This window comes from Lampris incognitus, chromosome 3 (genome assembly GCF_029633865.1).
Source record: "Lampris incognitus isolate fLamInc1 chromosome 3, fLamInc1.hap2, whole genome shotgun sequence".
Lineage (NCBI taxonomy): Eukaryota > Metazoa > Chordata > Actinopteri > Lampriformes > Lampridae > Lampris > Lampris incognitus.
This window is the reverse complement of record NC_079213.1, coordinates 17,530,796-17,549,116: the sequence shown is the minus strand read 5'-3', so window position 1 is coordinate 17,549,116 and position 18,321 is coordinate 17,530,796. Positions and strand designations below refer to the sequence as shown.

General features: G+C 45.1%; 1 protein-coding gene across 1 annotated transcript; it reads right to left on the bottom strand.

The window, feature by feature from the left end:
* Window positions 1-1,339: 1,339 nt before the first annotated feature.
* Window positions 1,340-17,673, bottom strand: gxylt1b (glucoside xylosyltransferase 1b). Its single transcript, XM_056277682.1, has 7 exons — window positions 17,395-17,673; window positions 15,573-15,774; window positions 10,824-10,955; window positions 8,119-8,370; window positions 7,086-7,209; window positions 6,373-6,545; window positions 1,340-1,576 (listed from the first exon to the last, which is right to left on the bottom strand). Exons 1-7 carry the CDS (start codon window positions 17,595-17,597, stop codon window positions 1,415-1,417), a joined length of 1,248 nt encoding a protein of 415 aa, XP_056133657.1. The 5' UTR covers window positions 17,598-17,673; the 3' UTR covers window positions 1,340-1,414.
* Between the last annotated feature and the right edge of the window lie 648 nt (window positions 17,674-18,321).

Genomic DNA, 18,321 nt, shown 5'->3' with positions numbered 1-18,321 from the left:
TTTATACGCTGTTGGTATAAATCTAAGACTCATTTATTGCATGTGCTATCTGACAATGTTTTTTCTGAAACGTCACAAAATGCTACCACGATGCCACCAGTGTTTACTCGTTCATATTATATCCGTTTGTCTTCAAAATGTTTCCATTCTCCAGCTTGAGCATCAAACGAAGAACTAAGCGGTGCGACCCCTCCTCAGTGGCTAGCACCGGTTTCACTGTCGCCTTTTTTAAAAAGACTTGTTTCGCTAGGCTCGCATCCAATATGGAAACTCAAGAGTCCCTCAGCCGAGAGAAGTCCGGCCATATTTGACCGTCGCGGCTGGTCTTCCCTCGTAGTCACAGCAACGGAGCGCAGCGGACGGAGAACGCCGGGACGAGCTTAGCGTCATGCTGGTTTGAGATACAACTCCCCGGTTGTGTGCTAATAAACATCTGTTCTACATCTGCTGATGGGATAGTTTGGGTTTACTGACATATAAGGCGGCATCATTTACTCACTTGTAGGGTTACCGATGCATGGACGTTATTACTTTGGTCTTCCACTATAGCGCTCAGCGAGCTAGCTGCCGATCCCGGCGAGCGGTCTCAAAAATTAAACAGCGGCAAACAGGGAGAGCTGACAAAACTATTTAAAACTGTACTCGAACACCCCCCCTTCAAAAAAAAGAAGAGTTAACCGTCCACAAAACAATTCAACATAATTCGCGCGATTTCAAAAGTGGATTCTCCTCAGCTAACTCTGTAGCTTGGAACTACTTTTTGTTTTTGAACGCCGCTGTATTACTACTTGGAGTGTGTAGCAATACACTGACGTCCTTCCACGGCAAAAAGTAGTTCCAAGCTACTGAATGGTCCAAAAGGCGAATCAGGCATCAGACGTACGCAAAGTATGTCGTATTGTTTTGTGTATGGTTAATGGGCTTTCTGCTTTATTAGCTGTCCTTGTTTGCAGCTGTTTTTTTGTTTTTGCTCTCTGCTGGGACCAGCAGCCACTTCTCAGACCACAGGAGCTGACCACCAAGTAGCGTCCATGCATCAATAACACTACTAGTGAGTAAATCATAAAATCTTAAATCAATAAATCCAAACCATCCCTTTAACAGACGTAATCCTGAAAGTCTTTCTGTACCAAATCTTCTCCATTGGATACAACTCGCTATGAAATTGGCTCATAAAATATTTACATTTCAGTCGAGCTACATTCAAATATTGCTCTGATCCAGGTCTATTTACAATGAGTGAGGTCATAATTTACGTATTTGAGGGAGAACAAAAAACAAAACAGCTCCACGTCCCCTTGTTGGATGTGTTGGTTTGTAACAGGGATCCAGTCTTCTGACCTTACTTTTGACGCAGAATAACCCATCCTGGCGAGCCGCCACGGATTCTCCACATCGCTTTCACATATTGTTGTCAGTGTCCTTGTGGGACATTTTTATCGATGTTTTCCAGGCTCTGTGCCAGTCTCTTGGTGAAGAGGGTGTGGGATTTTCCACAATAGGTATGCGTGGTCTTTAGAAGTTCCTCCTCCAGAGGAGCCAACAGAGAGCTCACCGGGTCGTCTCCAAACGTGAACTGGAACAACAGGAAAATTCAAACATTATTTTTTTCCTCCCCAATTGTACCTGGCTAAACACCCCACTCTTCCAAGCCGTCCTGGTCGCTGCTCCACCCCCTCTGCCGATCCAGGGAGGGCTGCAGACTACCACATGGCTCCTCCGATACATGTGGAGTCACCAGCCTCTTCTTTTCACCCGACACTGAGGAGTTTCACCAGGGGGACGTAGCACGTGGGAGGATCATGCTATTCCCCCTAGCCCCCCCCCCCCGAATAGGCGCCCCGGCCCACCAGAGGAGGCGCTAGTGCAGCGACCAGGACACATACCTACATCCGGCTTCCCACGCGCAGACACGGACGATTGTGTCCGTAGGGACGCCCGGCTACCAAGATACCCCATGCATTATTATTTTGTACATGAACATCCCAACAGGTTCAACCTTGAAAACCCACTGTGTGTTTATTTTTTTTTGGGGGGGGGGGTCCAGTCTATAAAAGTGACTGCATTGACAATAAAGGACATAAGTCACATATTCTTTTTTTTTTTAAATGCAACCCATTTTATTTTCTGTCCAAATATTTTGTCAGAGTAGGTGGAAAAAACCCCCATCATGGAATCTCTCTCACAGCTTTCATCCCGACATAAAGGAGAATAATACAATATTGTCTTGCACTGTTGGAAAATAGACTTAATACACAGAGAAACTGAAGCTCATACAAATATTAATCTGGGATGCCCGTGAATTCACCCAGTTGAGGCAGAAGACAAAATGGATCAAAATACTTTCTTGCTCTGCTTGGTTCATGACAAGTTTGACAGGGGCGGTGTTATATATTGTAAAGATTACCAGGGAGGAGATTTGAAGGTTGCCTGACCAAAAGGCCAACTCGCTGTCAAAAAAAACAAAAACAGAATGGGAAGCGTTAAAAGAAAGAAAAATAAAATCACCAATCACTCTGAACACAGAAACAACAGTGGATCTGATGTCACTCAAAACAGAAAGCAGTCTACATTTGAGCCAGATTAGGGCTGCAAGGCGTTGCTGTTCGGCGGCCGTCAGGGATTGCAGAGGGGTTTTCATGTCCTCCAACTATTGAAGGAACCTTTACAATGCTCCAAGGAAATCAAAGGGGAATTAACATTTTTTTTACACCAGCTCGTTTGTTGGCGGTCGGGTCTCTCATATTGGGTCGCGAAAAAAATGGCGTTTTTTATGAGCTCATACTTGCACATGCAACCACACACACACACACACACGCACACACGCACGGTCATAATGTTACATTTACAGTGGCTGTATTGATTTGGGTGGGGTGACGGAAGGCGGCTCGTGTGCAGACACTGACCCTAAATGCACCATCAGCCATAAAGTTTAACTGCAGCCTCCTGCCCCGGGGATGGTGATAGAGAAGGAGGGAGGGAGTAGACACTTTATGACAGACAAACCACTGGGCTGGAGCTGGGGGGGGGCAGACAGGCAGGCAGACAGGGGTGTTTGGGTGTCAGCTTTGTAATAACAGGTTCTTTGTTTTTAAGGTGTCGAACCTCGCCATCTACCAGCCACTGACACGTTCAATCAATACCAGTCTAACACCAGTCTATCAGGGACACTAAAATAAGAGTCTGAAAAACTGTATTTACTGAATTCAAATGAAATAATTTACCCTGGTGATAAATCAGTTGCACAGAATACTGACACGCAAGGTCCAGGGATAACTGGACCACATACAGGGTAAGACGTACTGTGTATAAGACAAACTAAGCATTTCATTCCACACATAAAAAGAGTTAAGACAGTAAGAGATGGTAAGACAGAGGTTTAGATTTACTTACTGGCACTGCAGAACAAAGAGAAACAAAATAAAAGAAACCTTTGTGTGTGGATGCCACACCCTATTGTCATTGTTGCTATTGTTCTCGTTGTAATTGGTGCTATTGTACTTTTCTATTATTTATCTGACAATGAATTTCCAAAAGTACAATAAACTAACCAGTCAATAAATTACTTTTTTTGTGTGTGGGGGGGGTCCCCACACCCTTTTTCTCCCCAATTGTATCCGGCCAATTACCCCACTCTTCCAAGCCGTCCCTGTTGCTGCTTCACCCCCTCTGCCGATCCAGGGAGGGCTGCAGACTACCACATGCCTCCTCCGATACATGTGGAGTCACCAGCCGCCTCTTTTCACCTGACAGTGTGGAGTTTCACCAAGGGGACGTAGCGCGTGAGAGGCTCACGCTATCCTCCTAGTTCCCCCTCCCCCCCAGACAGGCGCCCCGACCAACTAGAGGAGGCACTAGCGCAGCAACCAAGATACATACCCACACCCAGCTTCCCACCCGCAGACACGGCCAATTCTGTCTGTAGGAATGCCTGACCAAGCCGGAGGTAACACGGGGATTCGAACCAGCGATCCCCATGTTGGTAGGCAATGGAATGGACTGCCACGCTACCCAGATGCCAATAAATTACTTTTAATAAGTCCCCATGTGTTCAACTGTGCCATCTTAAAGCCAGAACACACCAGCATCGATTGATGCACATCAAGAAGGATGCTCCTGGTCATTTTAATATAAAATCCCCACAACAGCAGTGTCTGGACTCTAATCGACATACAACCAGCAGCATTGACACACTCGTACAGACTTGTTATTTTGTTTTGGGAAGAAGCTGTTAGAGCAGTGCTAAGAGAAATACTTTCCACGTGCGTCAGCTGGGGCTTCCTATTTGTGCGAAGGACAGCATGGGACGTGAGTCATTTGACTGCTTCTGCAGTTGGCTTTAGTTACTCACTTCCATGACAGCGATTGTCTAAGGGTGTGGTCGCCGAAGTACAAGCAAAGATTCCAACATGATTTAAAATGCAGAGTGTAAATCCATAACGGTCCACCCAGACTTAATCACAGAAGCTGTAACAGTATCAATACGAGATGGGCTATTAGCATGTGTGAATGTACTCATCTGTGTTCACATCTGGTTGACCCATGCACACTTTGTGACCGTTTGGTGAGTATTGGTGTTGTGTAAATGCATGCGCGTCCGCCCCTGCTGGTGTACCTGCGCATGTTTCTGTCCCTCTCTGCGATTGATCCCGCCCTATAAACCCACAGTTTGATAAGAGGGCTTAGGATAAAGTATTGATCAGCCCTTCGCCCTGATCTACGTTCAATGCTTCGTTAATAGGAAAGCGATGGGGCCCTGGACACTGATGGCTTCATTAAGTAAATGCCACTCCTCCAGTCGATACCATTAGACTGCTGGTAAACAACCCATAAACATCCTCGTGGGGGAAATTATGTTTCACGATGACCTTCTACCCCAATGGAGATTTGCATTTACAGGAACACAGCATCTAATGTAACCATGCATTATGCTATTTAGGGTGAGTGCCAATATAGAAATCTAGCTTGAACAACAGAGAAAAAGGAGGGGGGCTGGGTCAAACAGCAATTATCTCATTACAAGGTAAAAAGAAGGCATTGCCCATCACAGATGCTTCACTAAATAAGATAAATGCGCTTCCAGTAGGCTCAGGACAGTAAATTCTCCCATCCTAAACAATATGATGTGCTATAATGTGAACAGGCCGTTTTGTCCTCACTTTTATTTACCCCAGGAATCTTTCATTGGATGAACTTGCTCTTGATAATGCAGACACACTCCTCCAACCGTGCCCATCACACCTGTTTGTTAACCAAGTTCACCAGCAGTCTTCTGCTGTTGGACATTGGTTTATGCATTAATCTTCCTCGCACAAACAATGGATTTAAACCAACTGCCTTCTGGTCACAACTCACTTTTTTACAGCTACAATCCTGAAGACTGTCATTTTCCTTTAATTTACAGACACCCGTGGGTGATACTGGCACCTCTTACTGATGCTGTTATACCTGTTGGTAAAGGTCTTCTATGACCTTGTTCTGCCATGTCACTTTTTTTTTTAAACCCCCCCCCCTTTTCTCCCTAATTGTATCCGGCCAATTACCCCACTCTTCGGAGCCATCCCGATCGCTGCTCCACAACCATCTGCCGATCTGTGGAGGGCTGCAGACTACCACATGCCTCCTCTGATACATGTGAAGTCGCCAGCCACTTCTTTTCACCTGACAGCGAGGAGTTTCGCCGGGGGGGGGGGGGGGGCGCAGCGCATTGGACTCATGGGAGGATCATGCTACTACCCCCAGTTCCCCCTCCCCCCTGAACAGGTGCCCCGACCGACCAGAGGAGTTGCTAGTGCAGTGACCAGGACACATACCCACATCCGGCTTCCCACCCACAGATACGGCCAATTGTGTCTGTAGGGACACCTGACCAAACTGGAGGTAACACGGGGATTCGAACTGGCAATCCCTGTGTTGGTAGGCAATGGAATAGACCGCCACACCACCCAGACGCCCTGCCATTGCACTTGTGACCCCCAACAACTTTGCTTCCTCTTAAAATTAACCACTGCATGCCTCTTCTTTCACATTTGGCCGCTATAGTGAAGATGTAAAAGTAATAGGAAAGTCTTACCTGAAATTAAGCATTAAAATAACCAACAATAAAAGCATTAATGATTTCGACATTTGTGGATGGATGGGCTTGCTGGTCTTAAGTATGCCAGCAATAGAAAGTATCAAAATGGAAATTTGTTTGCCATCAAATATTCAGGATTGGAGCTTTAAACTGTCAGGTATGTGGGGATGACGAAAGAGAGGTAAGACATCTATTTTATGTCCTAAGCAAGAGAGATAAGGACTGCTAATGTGCCAAGTTATTAAACTACACTGTAACACACAGTTTTGCATGCATACACGCACACACAGACCTACATTTCGTATGGAGTTGTAGACGGCTCTGAAGGCAGGTTGTTTTTGGTCATGGTAAACCCCTCTGTTTCCATGAAGTATGTAGATGCCGTTTTCCTCGGCTGAGGCACAGTTACTGCCATAGATGCAGTGGTCAGGACGGTAGTTCCACTGGCAGGGGAACTCCAGCAGGCACTCTGAACATGGGCACACATGCAGGTACACAGAAGGTCACACATACATGCACACAAACACATAAATCTGAGGGAGAAAAGCTGGCATCAATACTGCCAAGTAGGTGTGATGCATAATTAAAAAAAAAAAAAAGAAAAATAAAAGGAAAAAGGACTGGTAGACAGGTAAACTGACTAACAATTTACTATAGAATCTAAGATTTATAAGAGTTTACACTGAGTTATCCCTGCTCCATTTGTCCCTTGGCACTACATAGTAATACATATTTATGTGTCTGTGTGTATAATTATGTACGCTTGTGACTGCATCAGTGGGTAATGCATGTGGTTGTGTTGCCATTGTACCCATGCCGGTGTGTGTGTGTGTGTGTGTGTGTGTGTGTGTAAAAATATCAAGTGCATTTTTGTGTGTATGGATAGGTATATATAGCATGTTTACATCAGAGCATGTGGGTATGTGTATTTGTCTTTGTACATGTGGTGTGCGTGTGCGTGCATGTGTATGCGTGCGTGTGTTAAATTGGGTCTGTTTGTTCTCCTTACCAGGATTATGGTGAAAGATGATATTGAGAAGGTCCTGGTCTCCCCAGGTGATGTTGAGTTTGTATTTCTGCAGAAGGGGCATCAGCAACTCCTCCCAACGCAACCCCACTGACGTCATGTCATTCTACACACACGCAAACACCCAGTTTAAGATTCAAGACTCAATAATTTATTGCCATGTCAACTTAACAGTTGATTTGGAATTTGTTTCGGTGTGCTTAAAGATAACAACAGTAAACATATAACCACACAATACATACAAGGAGTGTCCACAAAACCATATTGTCACAATTACAATTCAGTTAATGCAACCATATATCCCATGCCCTTAAAGTGACAAATTAAAGTGCATGTGCTTAATGAGATTATACTTGTACAATCAGTGAAGCAGAGGATGTGGATTGCTGCAGGGTACGTGCTGTTGCAGAAACGAGATATTCTGGTCTTCATACTGTGGAGTCTTTTACCCGAAGGGAGATGAGTGAATAGGGGGTTGGCCAGGTGTGAGGAGTCCTTTACAATTTTAAAACCTTTTCACTGAATGTGAATATGGTATACTTTGGAAATGGTAGTTGAGTTTGCAACCAATTATTTTTGAAGCTGTGTGCATGCCTCTGTCCAACAGTTTTTTCTCGCGAGCTGCAGAATTGCCATACCATACAGTATTAGAGAAAGTGAGCACACTTTCTATTACAGCTCTGTAGAACTGTAACATTGCAACCCTCGACACTCCAAATTTGCTATTGAATTTACTCATTTGTAGAGTGACAAAACAGAACTGATAAAACACAGACCAAAGAAAGTGAAGTATAGATGAATTTTAGAGATGAATACAGTCATTGTATTGAGAGACATACAAGCTATATCCAAGACACAATAAGTATCGGGATTTCAGACAGTGCCTACAAACTGTTCATACTGCTGTGTTGTGAGGCATCTAATTAGATGTATCTAAACTATGGCAGCAGGCTTACCTCTTGTGGTCAGTGAGGGTACCACAATTTTACAGTACACAAACAAAACTCTCTCTCACCTTAAAGTATGTGTTCCTTATTCTGGTCATGTTCATCAGCATGACGCCAGAGTTGATGCCTGTCCGGCCGTAGAAGGGGTGTCGGGCGAAGCGATTGTACCAGGCGATGCGGGGCTCTTCATGTTCTGGGGCCACGGCTGCCAGCTGGGATGAGTTAAACTGGGTCAGGAATGCCCACAGCTGGTCCACAGGCTGCAGGAAGAGGATGTCTGAGTCCACGTACACCAAAGAGTCCACATCTTTTAGGATTAGCTGGAGAGAGCATGGAGAGATACAGAGACAAATTTAACGACACTTTAGACTGCCGTGTTGTGACTATATGGCACACAGTTCAGTGCTTCAGTTGAAACACAGAATGTTCCATTTCGTTTTGAATTGAAGTGCCCTTGTGACAATAAATTAGACTAAAAAGAAAAATAAATGTTTTGTATCAGTGCTTTTCAAACATTACATTTCACTGCAAATGCTTTCTGGTTGGATCCATTGGTCACAAGTAGCAAGGACTATAATCTATTTGACAAGCAATTTTGCTTTAGACAGTGAAGAAAGTAGGGCTCAACAATACTAAAAAAAAAAAAAAATCCAAACAGTGATACATTTGATCTATTGCAACATTCAAGAATAAGAAGGGATTTTTTTTTTCCATTTCATTGTCTGTCTGTCCTTCAATTTTCTCAACAACTGGTCATCCGACCACCTTCAAACTTGGCATGTGGATTGCTGAGGACGCAAGGAAGTGCAGTGTCGAGTGCGAAGTTGTTTGGATGAGTGGCTGTGGAGAAAATCTCAGGACAGACAGACAGACAGACAGACATACATACATACATACATACATACATACATACATACATACATACATACATACATACATACATACATACATACATACATACATACAGACATACATACAGACATACATACAGACATATATACAGACATACATACATTCCTCCCATGGTGATGGGACGAAACAGCGCCACTCTACCAATGCAACACACTCGGGTCGGAGGGGGGATTGCACGTGAACGGGCAGTGCCCTAGTTGTTCAAGAAGTAATCAAATCATTTGTCAAAGGCACTAGAATATTTTTCTTCAAGAGTAACTGTAAAAAAGCCGAGCTTGCCGGATTTTATTTTCAATCAAGCAATAGTAGTTTTAGCCTTACATGACTGATGGGCCCAATTTGCTTTGCAATGAATCCTTTGCGATGTGAATATTGCACGTATACGGCTACAGTCACACATGCGCGAATGCAGGTGAATGCCCATCGCCTGCCGAGGAGAAATTTGTATTTACTCGTGCTGAATGTGGGCAGTGCAGGATGTGACGCACATGGAAATCAGTTTGCTGGGTTGTTGTCCGTTTGAGTGGTTGTGGTTCACACATGAGCGGTTGTTGGTTTTGTGATGGGAAAATGTATGGTGAAGTCCAGAGAAAGATAAATAAATGTTTTCACTTAATTGTCTCACTTGTATATGCTATCATAGTTTTATGGACATATACGGAGGAAGAACACTGGTGCACAAGCTATATTTGTATACTGCGAAATATGAATTGATGTTATTAATACATTTTCCATTTATTTACATTCAATGCCTGTCTCCTGACTCACTGCCAGCCAGCCAGCCAGCATCTCCCTTGTGCGGCAGTGTGTCGTTTTCATGGGCAATGTCATACAACACCGGCTGGTTAGACACAGCAACAATCAAGGTCTCCCCCATCCTGGCTCTCTAAGAAAACTAAAGCCAATTACAGCCAAGTGGGGGTCAACCACACACACTTCTTTGCTATTGGTCGAGGCTGTGGATTCGCCGCTCAAAGTTTACCAAAGTTGAACTCCATGTGAAACAAAGTTGTAAATTTCTTTTGCTACAGAATGTTGTACTCGCCCCTTCACTCACACAGAATGGAAGTGAACAGGAGGTGACTATTCGCCAATATTAATGTCATACATGTGTGACCGTAGCCTATATGGCAATGTTGATTCTGAAACTACACACCACCGAGCCCGAGAAGGAAGACAATGAATAAAAAGGTAAAAAAAGATAAATACATGCAGCATTGCTGTGGACCAATTTGAAACAATTTTAACATGCTGGTGTAGCATGGGTGTCCGGGTGGCACAGCGGTCTATTCCATTGCCTACCAACACAAGGATCGCCGGTTCAAATCCCCGTGTTACCTCCGGCTTGGTCAGGTGTCCCTGCAGACACAATTGGCAGACACAATTGGTTGTGTCTGCGTGTGAGAAGCCAGATGTGGGTATGTGTCGCTGCACTAGCACCTTCTCTGTTCAGTCGGCGCGCCTGTTTGGGGGGGAGGGGAAACTGGGGGGAATAGCATGATACTCCCACGTGCTACGTCCTCCTGGCGAAACTCCTCACTGTCAGGTGAAAAGAAGCGGCTGGCGACTCCACATATATCAGAGGAGACATGTGGTAGTCTGCAGCCCTCCCTGGATCGGCAGAGGGGGTGGAGCAGCGACCGGGATGGCTTGGAAGAGTGGGGTAATTGGCCAAAGTAAATTGAGGAGCAATAGGGTGGGGGGGAACCCAAATAAATAAATAAATAACATGCTGGTGTATGCTAGAGACACAATTTAAAATCAGGGGTAAATATATACTTCAGATGAAATATATCTAGACAAAATCTGGAAACAACATGCATATTAATGCCAGGTGTACAGGGGTCTAAATGATACTCACAGGTAGAAAGAGCCTCTGAGAAGCACAGGGCTTGAAAAGTTTTTTCCACTCGGCTGCATTCTCACTGGGGAAGCTGATGGCGTAGACTGAGTAGTTGAACCTGGAGCGAACGAAGCCAGGCCATGAGTCCAACTGGATGAAAGAAAGCATCATGTTAGTATGTTATTCTCATGGACAGGTAACGGTATGCATGTGATTAGGTCAACATTCATATGCACATCCAGATACACAAGGACAAACATTCACACACAGTACGGGCTCAGGCCTAGTCCACACATATACGGGGCTTTTTTTAAATGTAGCTTTTTCTATGAGTTTTGGCCTTTCATCCACACGCAAATTGCATTTTAGGTCACCAAAAACCAACCTTTAGTAAAACTCCTTCCAGGGTGATGTTCAGAAATTTTGTTTTCAGTGTTGATGTGTAGACAGGGAAAAGGGTTGTTTTGGCTTGTGATGTCAGAGTGTGCGCCGTTTTGTCCGTTTACATGAGGTGACATTTTGTGCAATGGTGGACGTGGCCAAAATAGTGCTGATTCTAACCTTGCTAACAGGACTTTTTGCATGTTTACACATAAATGAATAGTTACTCTTCCACTATATTGAGGAACAGAGGCGTCAGAATGCGCTACAGAGGTAAATTTATATCAGAATCATGTTTATTGGCAATGTAGGTTTGCACATACATGGGATTTGACTCCGGTTTCATGGCTCTCTCAGTGTACTTAACAGAATAACAATACAACAATCTTCAGATATATACACAAGGATTGACTATATATAGGCGAAATAAGAGGTGATAAAGATAAAGTGCAGTGCAGAGAATATATCAGAAATGCTGAAATAGATGTTAGCAGGTTACTTACATACATGCCTGAGGTATATGTACATAACACAGTGTAAGGGTATACATACAATATACAGTACAGTATATACAAAATGGTTGGATTTATTTAACAGTGTTAAGCATCCATTTGAATGACAGCTCGTAGAAAAAAAACTTTTTATATCTGGTTGTTGTGGGGTACAGTGCTCTGTAGCACCTACCAGAGGGGAGGAGTTGGAACAGGTTGTGACCAGGGTGTGATGGGTCTGCAGAGATGTTGCCTGCCCGTTTCCTGGCTCTGGAGGTGTGCAAGTCCTGAATGGAGGGCAGGTTAGCACCAATGATTCTTTCTGCAGACTTAACTGTCCATTGTAGTCTGTCCCTGTCCTGTTTGGTGACCGATCCAAACCAGACAGTGATGGATATGCAGAGGATAGACTGGATTATTGCAGTGTAGAACTGAATCATGGTATCTCCCCTGCCAGGTAAGTCCTGTGATGGTCTGGCAGCCTATCCAGGGTGTCTCCCCACCTGCTGCCTAATGACTGCTGGGATAGGCTCCAGCTTCCCATGACCCCAATTGGGATGGACGGCTTGGATAATGGATGGATAGAGAACTGAATCAGCAGTTCCTGAGTCAGGCTGAACTTCTTGAGCTGGCAGAGAAAGTACATCCTCTACTGGGCCTTTTTGATGATTGGGACTATGTTGGATGCCCACCGTAGGTCCTGGGAGATTATGGAAGCCAGAAATCTGTAGGTTTTCACCGTGCTGTTGAGTATGGTGAGGCGGGGGCAGTGTTGGGGTACTCCACCTGAAGTCCACTGTCATCTCCACTGTTTTGAGCGTGTTCAGCTCCAGGTTGTTATGGCTGCACCAGAAGGCCAGCTGTTCAACCTCCCATCTATGTGCAGACTTGTCACCGTCCCGGATAAGGCCAGTGATGGTTGTGTCATCTGCAAACTTCAGGAGTTTAACAGACAGTCACCTGAGGTGCAGTCATTTGTATAGAGGGAGAAGAGTAGAGGGGAGAACACACATCCCTGGAGGGCATCAGTGCTGATTGTCTGGGTGCTGGATGTGATTTTCCCCAGTCTCACAAGCTGCCTCCTTTCTGTCAGGAAGTTTTCAATCCACTGGCAGATGGGGGTTGGTACAGTGAGCTGGGTGAGTTTGGAGTGGAGGATATCTGGGATGATGGTGTTGAATGCTGAGCTGAAGTCCACAAACAGGACCCTTGTGTATGTCCCTGGGGAGTTGAGGTGTTGGAAGATGTTGTGCAATTCCATGTTGACTGCATCCTCCACTGACCTGTTTGCTCGGTAGGCAAACTGCAGGGGGCCTGTGATTTCTTTCAGGTGGGCCAACACCAATCTCTTGAAGGATTTCATGACCACAGACATTAGGGCAATGGGCCTGTAGTCATTTAATCCTGTGATACAGGGTTTATTGGGGATTGGAACAATAGTGGAGGTCTTGAAGCAGGAGGGGACTTCACACAGCTCCAGTGATCTGTTGAAGATCAGTGTGAAAATGGGGGCCACCTGGTCAGCACAGACTTTCAGACAGGAGCGTAACATGCCATCCAGGCCCAGTGCCTTCCCGGTCTTCTGTCTCTGGAAGAGCTGGTGCACATCCTCAACACAGATCCTGAGGGAGGGGGCAGTGGCTAGCAGGGAGTGCAGTTGGTTGTGTGTTGTGGCCGGAGAGGGTGAGGAGTGTGAAAAAGTTTGCTTTTAAAACCTGCAGTAAAACCTATTTAGGTTGTCAACCAGTTGATGGTTCCCTGCAGTGTGGGGGGATGGTCTCCTGTTGTTGGTAATGTCTTTCAAACCTCTCCAGACTGATTCTGGGTCATTAGCAGAAAACCTTGTTTGTCAACTTTTCAGAGTAGCACCTTTTTTGCCATGCTGATCTCCTTTGTGAGTGTATTTCTGGCTTTGCTGTACCGGTTCCTAGCACCACTCCTGTGGCTTCCACTTTGGCTTGAAGAAACTTCCTGAGCTTTGCTGTGAACCAGGGCTGATTGTTGTTGAAGGTACAGAAAGTTTTGGTGGGCACACATGTCCTCACAAAAGCTGATGTGAGATTTCACAGTGTCAGTAAGTTTGTCCAGGCCTGTAGATGTAGCCTCAAAAACACGCCAGGCAATGCAGTCAAGGCAGGCCTGGAGTTCCAGTTTTGACTCATTGGTCCATTTCCTCAAAGTTTTAACCACAGGCTTTGCAGATTTTAGTTTCTGACTGTAGGCTGGGATAAGATGAATCAGACAGTGATCAGCGAGTCCCACGGCTGCATGAGGGACAGAGTGATAGGCATCCTTTAATACTGTGTAGCAATGACCCAAAGTGTTTTTGTCCCTGGTGGGACATTTAACATGCTATCTGTGTTTTGGCAGTTTGTGCCTGAGGTTTGCTCGATTAAAATCCCCAAGGATAATGAGTAGGGAGTCTGGATATTTGCACTCCATGTTTGTAATTTGATCAGCCAGGTGTTTAACACCTCTTTAACACAGGCCTGGGGTAGGATATAAACTCTGACCAGAATAAATGATGGAAAATTCCCTCGGTTAGTAGAATATTGAGGAATAACTTCACTTCACGATCAGTCAACACATGATTCTCCCCTTCCTCAATGCATCATTGTTGGCAACCTACCAGTAATAGCTTTTTTCAGGCTTTTGATTGGCCAACATGGCTTTAAAGTTATATCGCCGGCTGTTTGTTTGGCATGTTCTTAACAGCACTTCCATTGTGTTTTTGCATTTTCACTTGAACGGAGATTTTTTCTTTTAATCAGTGCTTGTGTGGCCCGGATTTTTTTAAGAACGAAGGAGGGAAAACCCTGTTTTCAAAATACTCGTGTACATGTTGATTGGGCATCAGACACAATCAAATACTCACACACTCTTAAGAAACAAAAGGCAAAAGAGCAGCTATCTAGGGATGCCCTGATGCTATTTGAGACATCAGTATCAGAGCCATTTGTGCTGTCTATGCTGGCTGTAGTGTAAATGTCATAAATGGCCCATTTCGCTCCATCTAGGTGTCGTAAACCAATATCAACAAAGTCGACATTGGCAAGCAGCTAAAATGTCTACAGCAGCGAACTTCTATTAGAAGATGAAAGCAGCTAAACAGCCCCTTGTAATTTCTGCACTGCCCATCTTTCACAGGGTGGTGGAAACCGAGCCACTTTCAACATGACTAATATGACAAGACATGAAAAGAAATCATTCAGAGGAATACAACTACTGGCTCACGGGTTACTCTTAAGAGTCCTTTCTTTTTGCTCAGTGTTTTTATATTTGTACAAGCTATTGTATTTACAAATGATTTTCTTAGTTTAATTACTTAATTCACCCATCCGTTATCCAAGCCGCTTATCCTACTCAAGGTCACGGGAAGCTGGAGCCTATCCCATAGTCATTGGGTGGCAGGAAGGGAGACACCCTGGACAGACCACTAGGCCATCACAGGGCTGACACACTCACACCCAGGGACAATTTAGCATGGCCAATTCACCTGACCTACATGTCTTTTTACTTAATTTACTTACTAAATTATTTACTTAATTTTACTTAATTACTTTATTTTGTTGAAAAACATTTAAAACCATTAATGGATAGCTGTGATGCCATCTTTTTTTCTTCATGTGGAAGTATCACATTTTCAAGCATATCTTACCTAAATTGGATTAGTGTCAATAACTTTAATTTACTCAAAGTGTGTACTGTGCAGTGCAGACAAACAAATATCGGACTGGGAATCAGTATTGGCAGATCCTCAATATTAAATTACTGATTGGATCAGGGAAGAAAAAAAACGTAACTTGACGTTTTCTACGGCTATTTAGTGTGTAGTAAACAAAAAGAGCCTCTGTCGTAAGAATAATTAGAGTTGTGTTTCAACCATCCAACTCACAGCCTCTATGAAACTGGCATGTAGCTGGCCTTCAGCGAAGATGTGAAGGAAGAGAGGTTTAATGCTGAGAAGAACAGCTGACTTGATCATGGTGAGCGTTTCCTCCAGACGCTGGCCGCACGCCACAACTGCCAAATGCATGCGGGGTTCAGGTCTGCTACCACCTTCACCATCCACCTTAACCCGCTGTCGCATGATGTACCTGCAAGGAAGGAAGGAGTAAAGAGAGACGGGGAAAACGATAGAAAGAAACAAGGGTGAAGGTAAGGGGTTAAAGACAGATAGACATACAGGAAGAAAGGTGAAGGTAAGGATAAGAGACAGAAAGAGCAGAGAGAAAGAATCGGAGATATGTTAAACCATGATGTTAAGACTTTCCAAATATCCATTCCCATATCAGATAAGGGATAAATTAAACGGGATTATTGACAACCACTAAAGGGCCCTCTTTTTCCCCAATTTGTGCCATTATGGTGTTGAGCTCTCAAATCCCCAATGTTTAGGGCAGGGGTTCTCAAACTTTACTCAAAGGTCCCCATCTGACTTTTACTGAAAGTCAAGAGGTTCGGAAAAAATTGTCCATAACAAAATAACATTTAATCAACTCACTTATAACTTTTAAGCAACATACATTCAAGTTCAATACTAGACATTCGAGACCAGAGGAAGAAATGGCATTGTTTGCCTGCAAATCAGTTGCTTGAACCTAGGCACAAAAGGTGCGATTGCCTGATCCATCCATCCATCATCTGAACCGCTTATCCTGCTCTCAGGGTCGCGATCCAAATGTCCATTTCGAAGACCCGCTCTCGTCTGCCCCTGATTGGCTCTAACCTAACGAAAACCGGCGTACCGGTAGGCTACTCGTTACTGTCAATTATAGTCGCGGCAGCTTCTCTTCTCTCCTGTTTCAACGAGGGCGGGGCTCAGCCCCCCCCCCCCACACACACACACACATACACACACAGCCAAGCAAAGGACGAGTGAACCAGGTGAAGGGCAGATAGCAAGCGTTACTCGCGTTGACGACAAATACGCTCGTTACTTTACTATTAAGTGCAATAAAAGCTTCCTACCCCCCAAAGCAAATCCTCCAGTGTAACGTTAATGTGTGAACTCGGCAGCAACAACACACAAAATAGAAAACGTGACACTTCATAACGTATTGTATTCATAACATGAGGTATGGGCTGGGTCCGGGCTGACTTGCCGTTCGGTCCGGATATGGACCAAGGTCCGGGCTTTGAGAAGTCCTTGTTCAGGTATTTCAACAGCACTACCCACCAAAATGTCTTCTTCATAAGGTCCTTTACAAAGCGCATTGCAAAGACCGCACTGAGATGGAAAAGTAGATTTAAACTCAACTTTACCATTTATCACTTTTTCCTCCAAGCGTTTACTCACCATGCACATACCCCAAACCAAACCCTAGACTACACTTGAACGGTTTGACAAATCTCTACACACCACCACCACCACCACCACCATCATCACCACATACACACGCCATAAAACTGACAAAGTTTATCAAAAAGCTTGCATTTTTCGCCGTCTTGTGCCAAATCTGTTGACGATAAGAATCAAGATGACAACAAATGACCAGCAATACACAGACATTTCTTCGTTTGAGTCAACTAGTCAGGAGTCCAGATTGGGTTTATCCATGTCTAACATGCAGACTAGAACATCCCTGTTGGTTATAGGATGAGAGCGTTACGGTCGCAGCGCTCATCAGCTGAACACTCCGGCAGTGTGTCTACGGCCACAGCGCACGACAGAACCGCATGAAGACGCCCCAAGTGTGTGAAACAGCCGCTCCTACCTGTGATACCAGTGCGGCCTCCCGGGCCCTGTTTTGTCCGGAGCCTCCCGTCTGTCTCCGGCGGCTCTCGGGGGAAGGAGGCTTTTCCTCGCACCCTTTCCGCCGACCGACACATCCGAGTAAAACAGCTTATTGTACCCGTACAGGCCCGACAACACGGCAAACACCGTGCACAATAGGAGTGCACGGATGTAGTGCCGCATCGTCGATACTCAAATGGCGATCAGAGGCCGGAGTCATGACACGGAGACGGACGGCGCGCAGCGAACGCAGGGCTGCAGCGAGCGTCCATGTACTCCTTAATGGGGGGAGGGGTGGGAGCGATAATAAAAAAAAAGCTGCTGCTCCCTCCCTTCCTCTCTCCGGCCTAAATTTACAACTCACTTCACCCTTAAAAGGCCCATTCAACGCCCACGACACAAAAGGGCCCGTCGCCCTTTGTTGATGTTACTCCCTGCAGAATCAAAGACAAACGAGCCTTTACTTTGGCCGCTGCTTTAATCGTGGGAAATGTCGCGTTGTTGGGATGTTCAGAGTCAACCACCAGATGGCGTCAGACGACAAGAACCCGTCATTGTTTGAGTAGCGCCGGCTTTGGCTGGTCACAGAGGGGGTTATCTACAAAAATGCATCGTGAGCGTGCGTGCGCGTGAGAGCGAGAGCGAGAGCGAGAGCGAGAGCGAGAGAGCGAGAGAACGTTTGAAAATTTGTATTTGAGAGAGAGAGAGAGATACACACATTGAGAACACAGTGAGGAGAGGCAGAGAGATACAGAGAGACGGAGAGAGGCACACAGACAGCGGGAAAAAGACAGTGGGTGAGAGAGCAAGAGACAGACTTACAAACAGATTGACAGACACACAGACGGTGGGTGAGAGAGAGAGAGAGCGAGAGAGTGTGCATAAAGAATAGTGGAAGTCAAGAGGA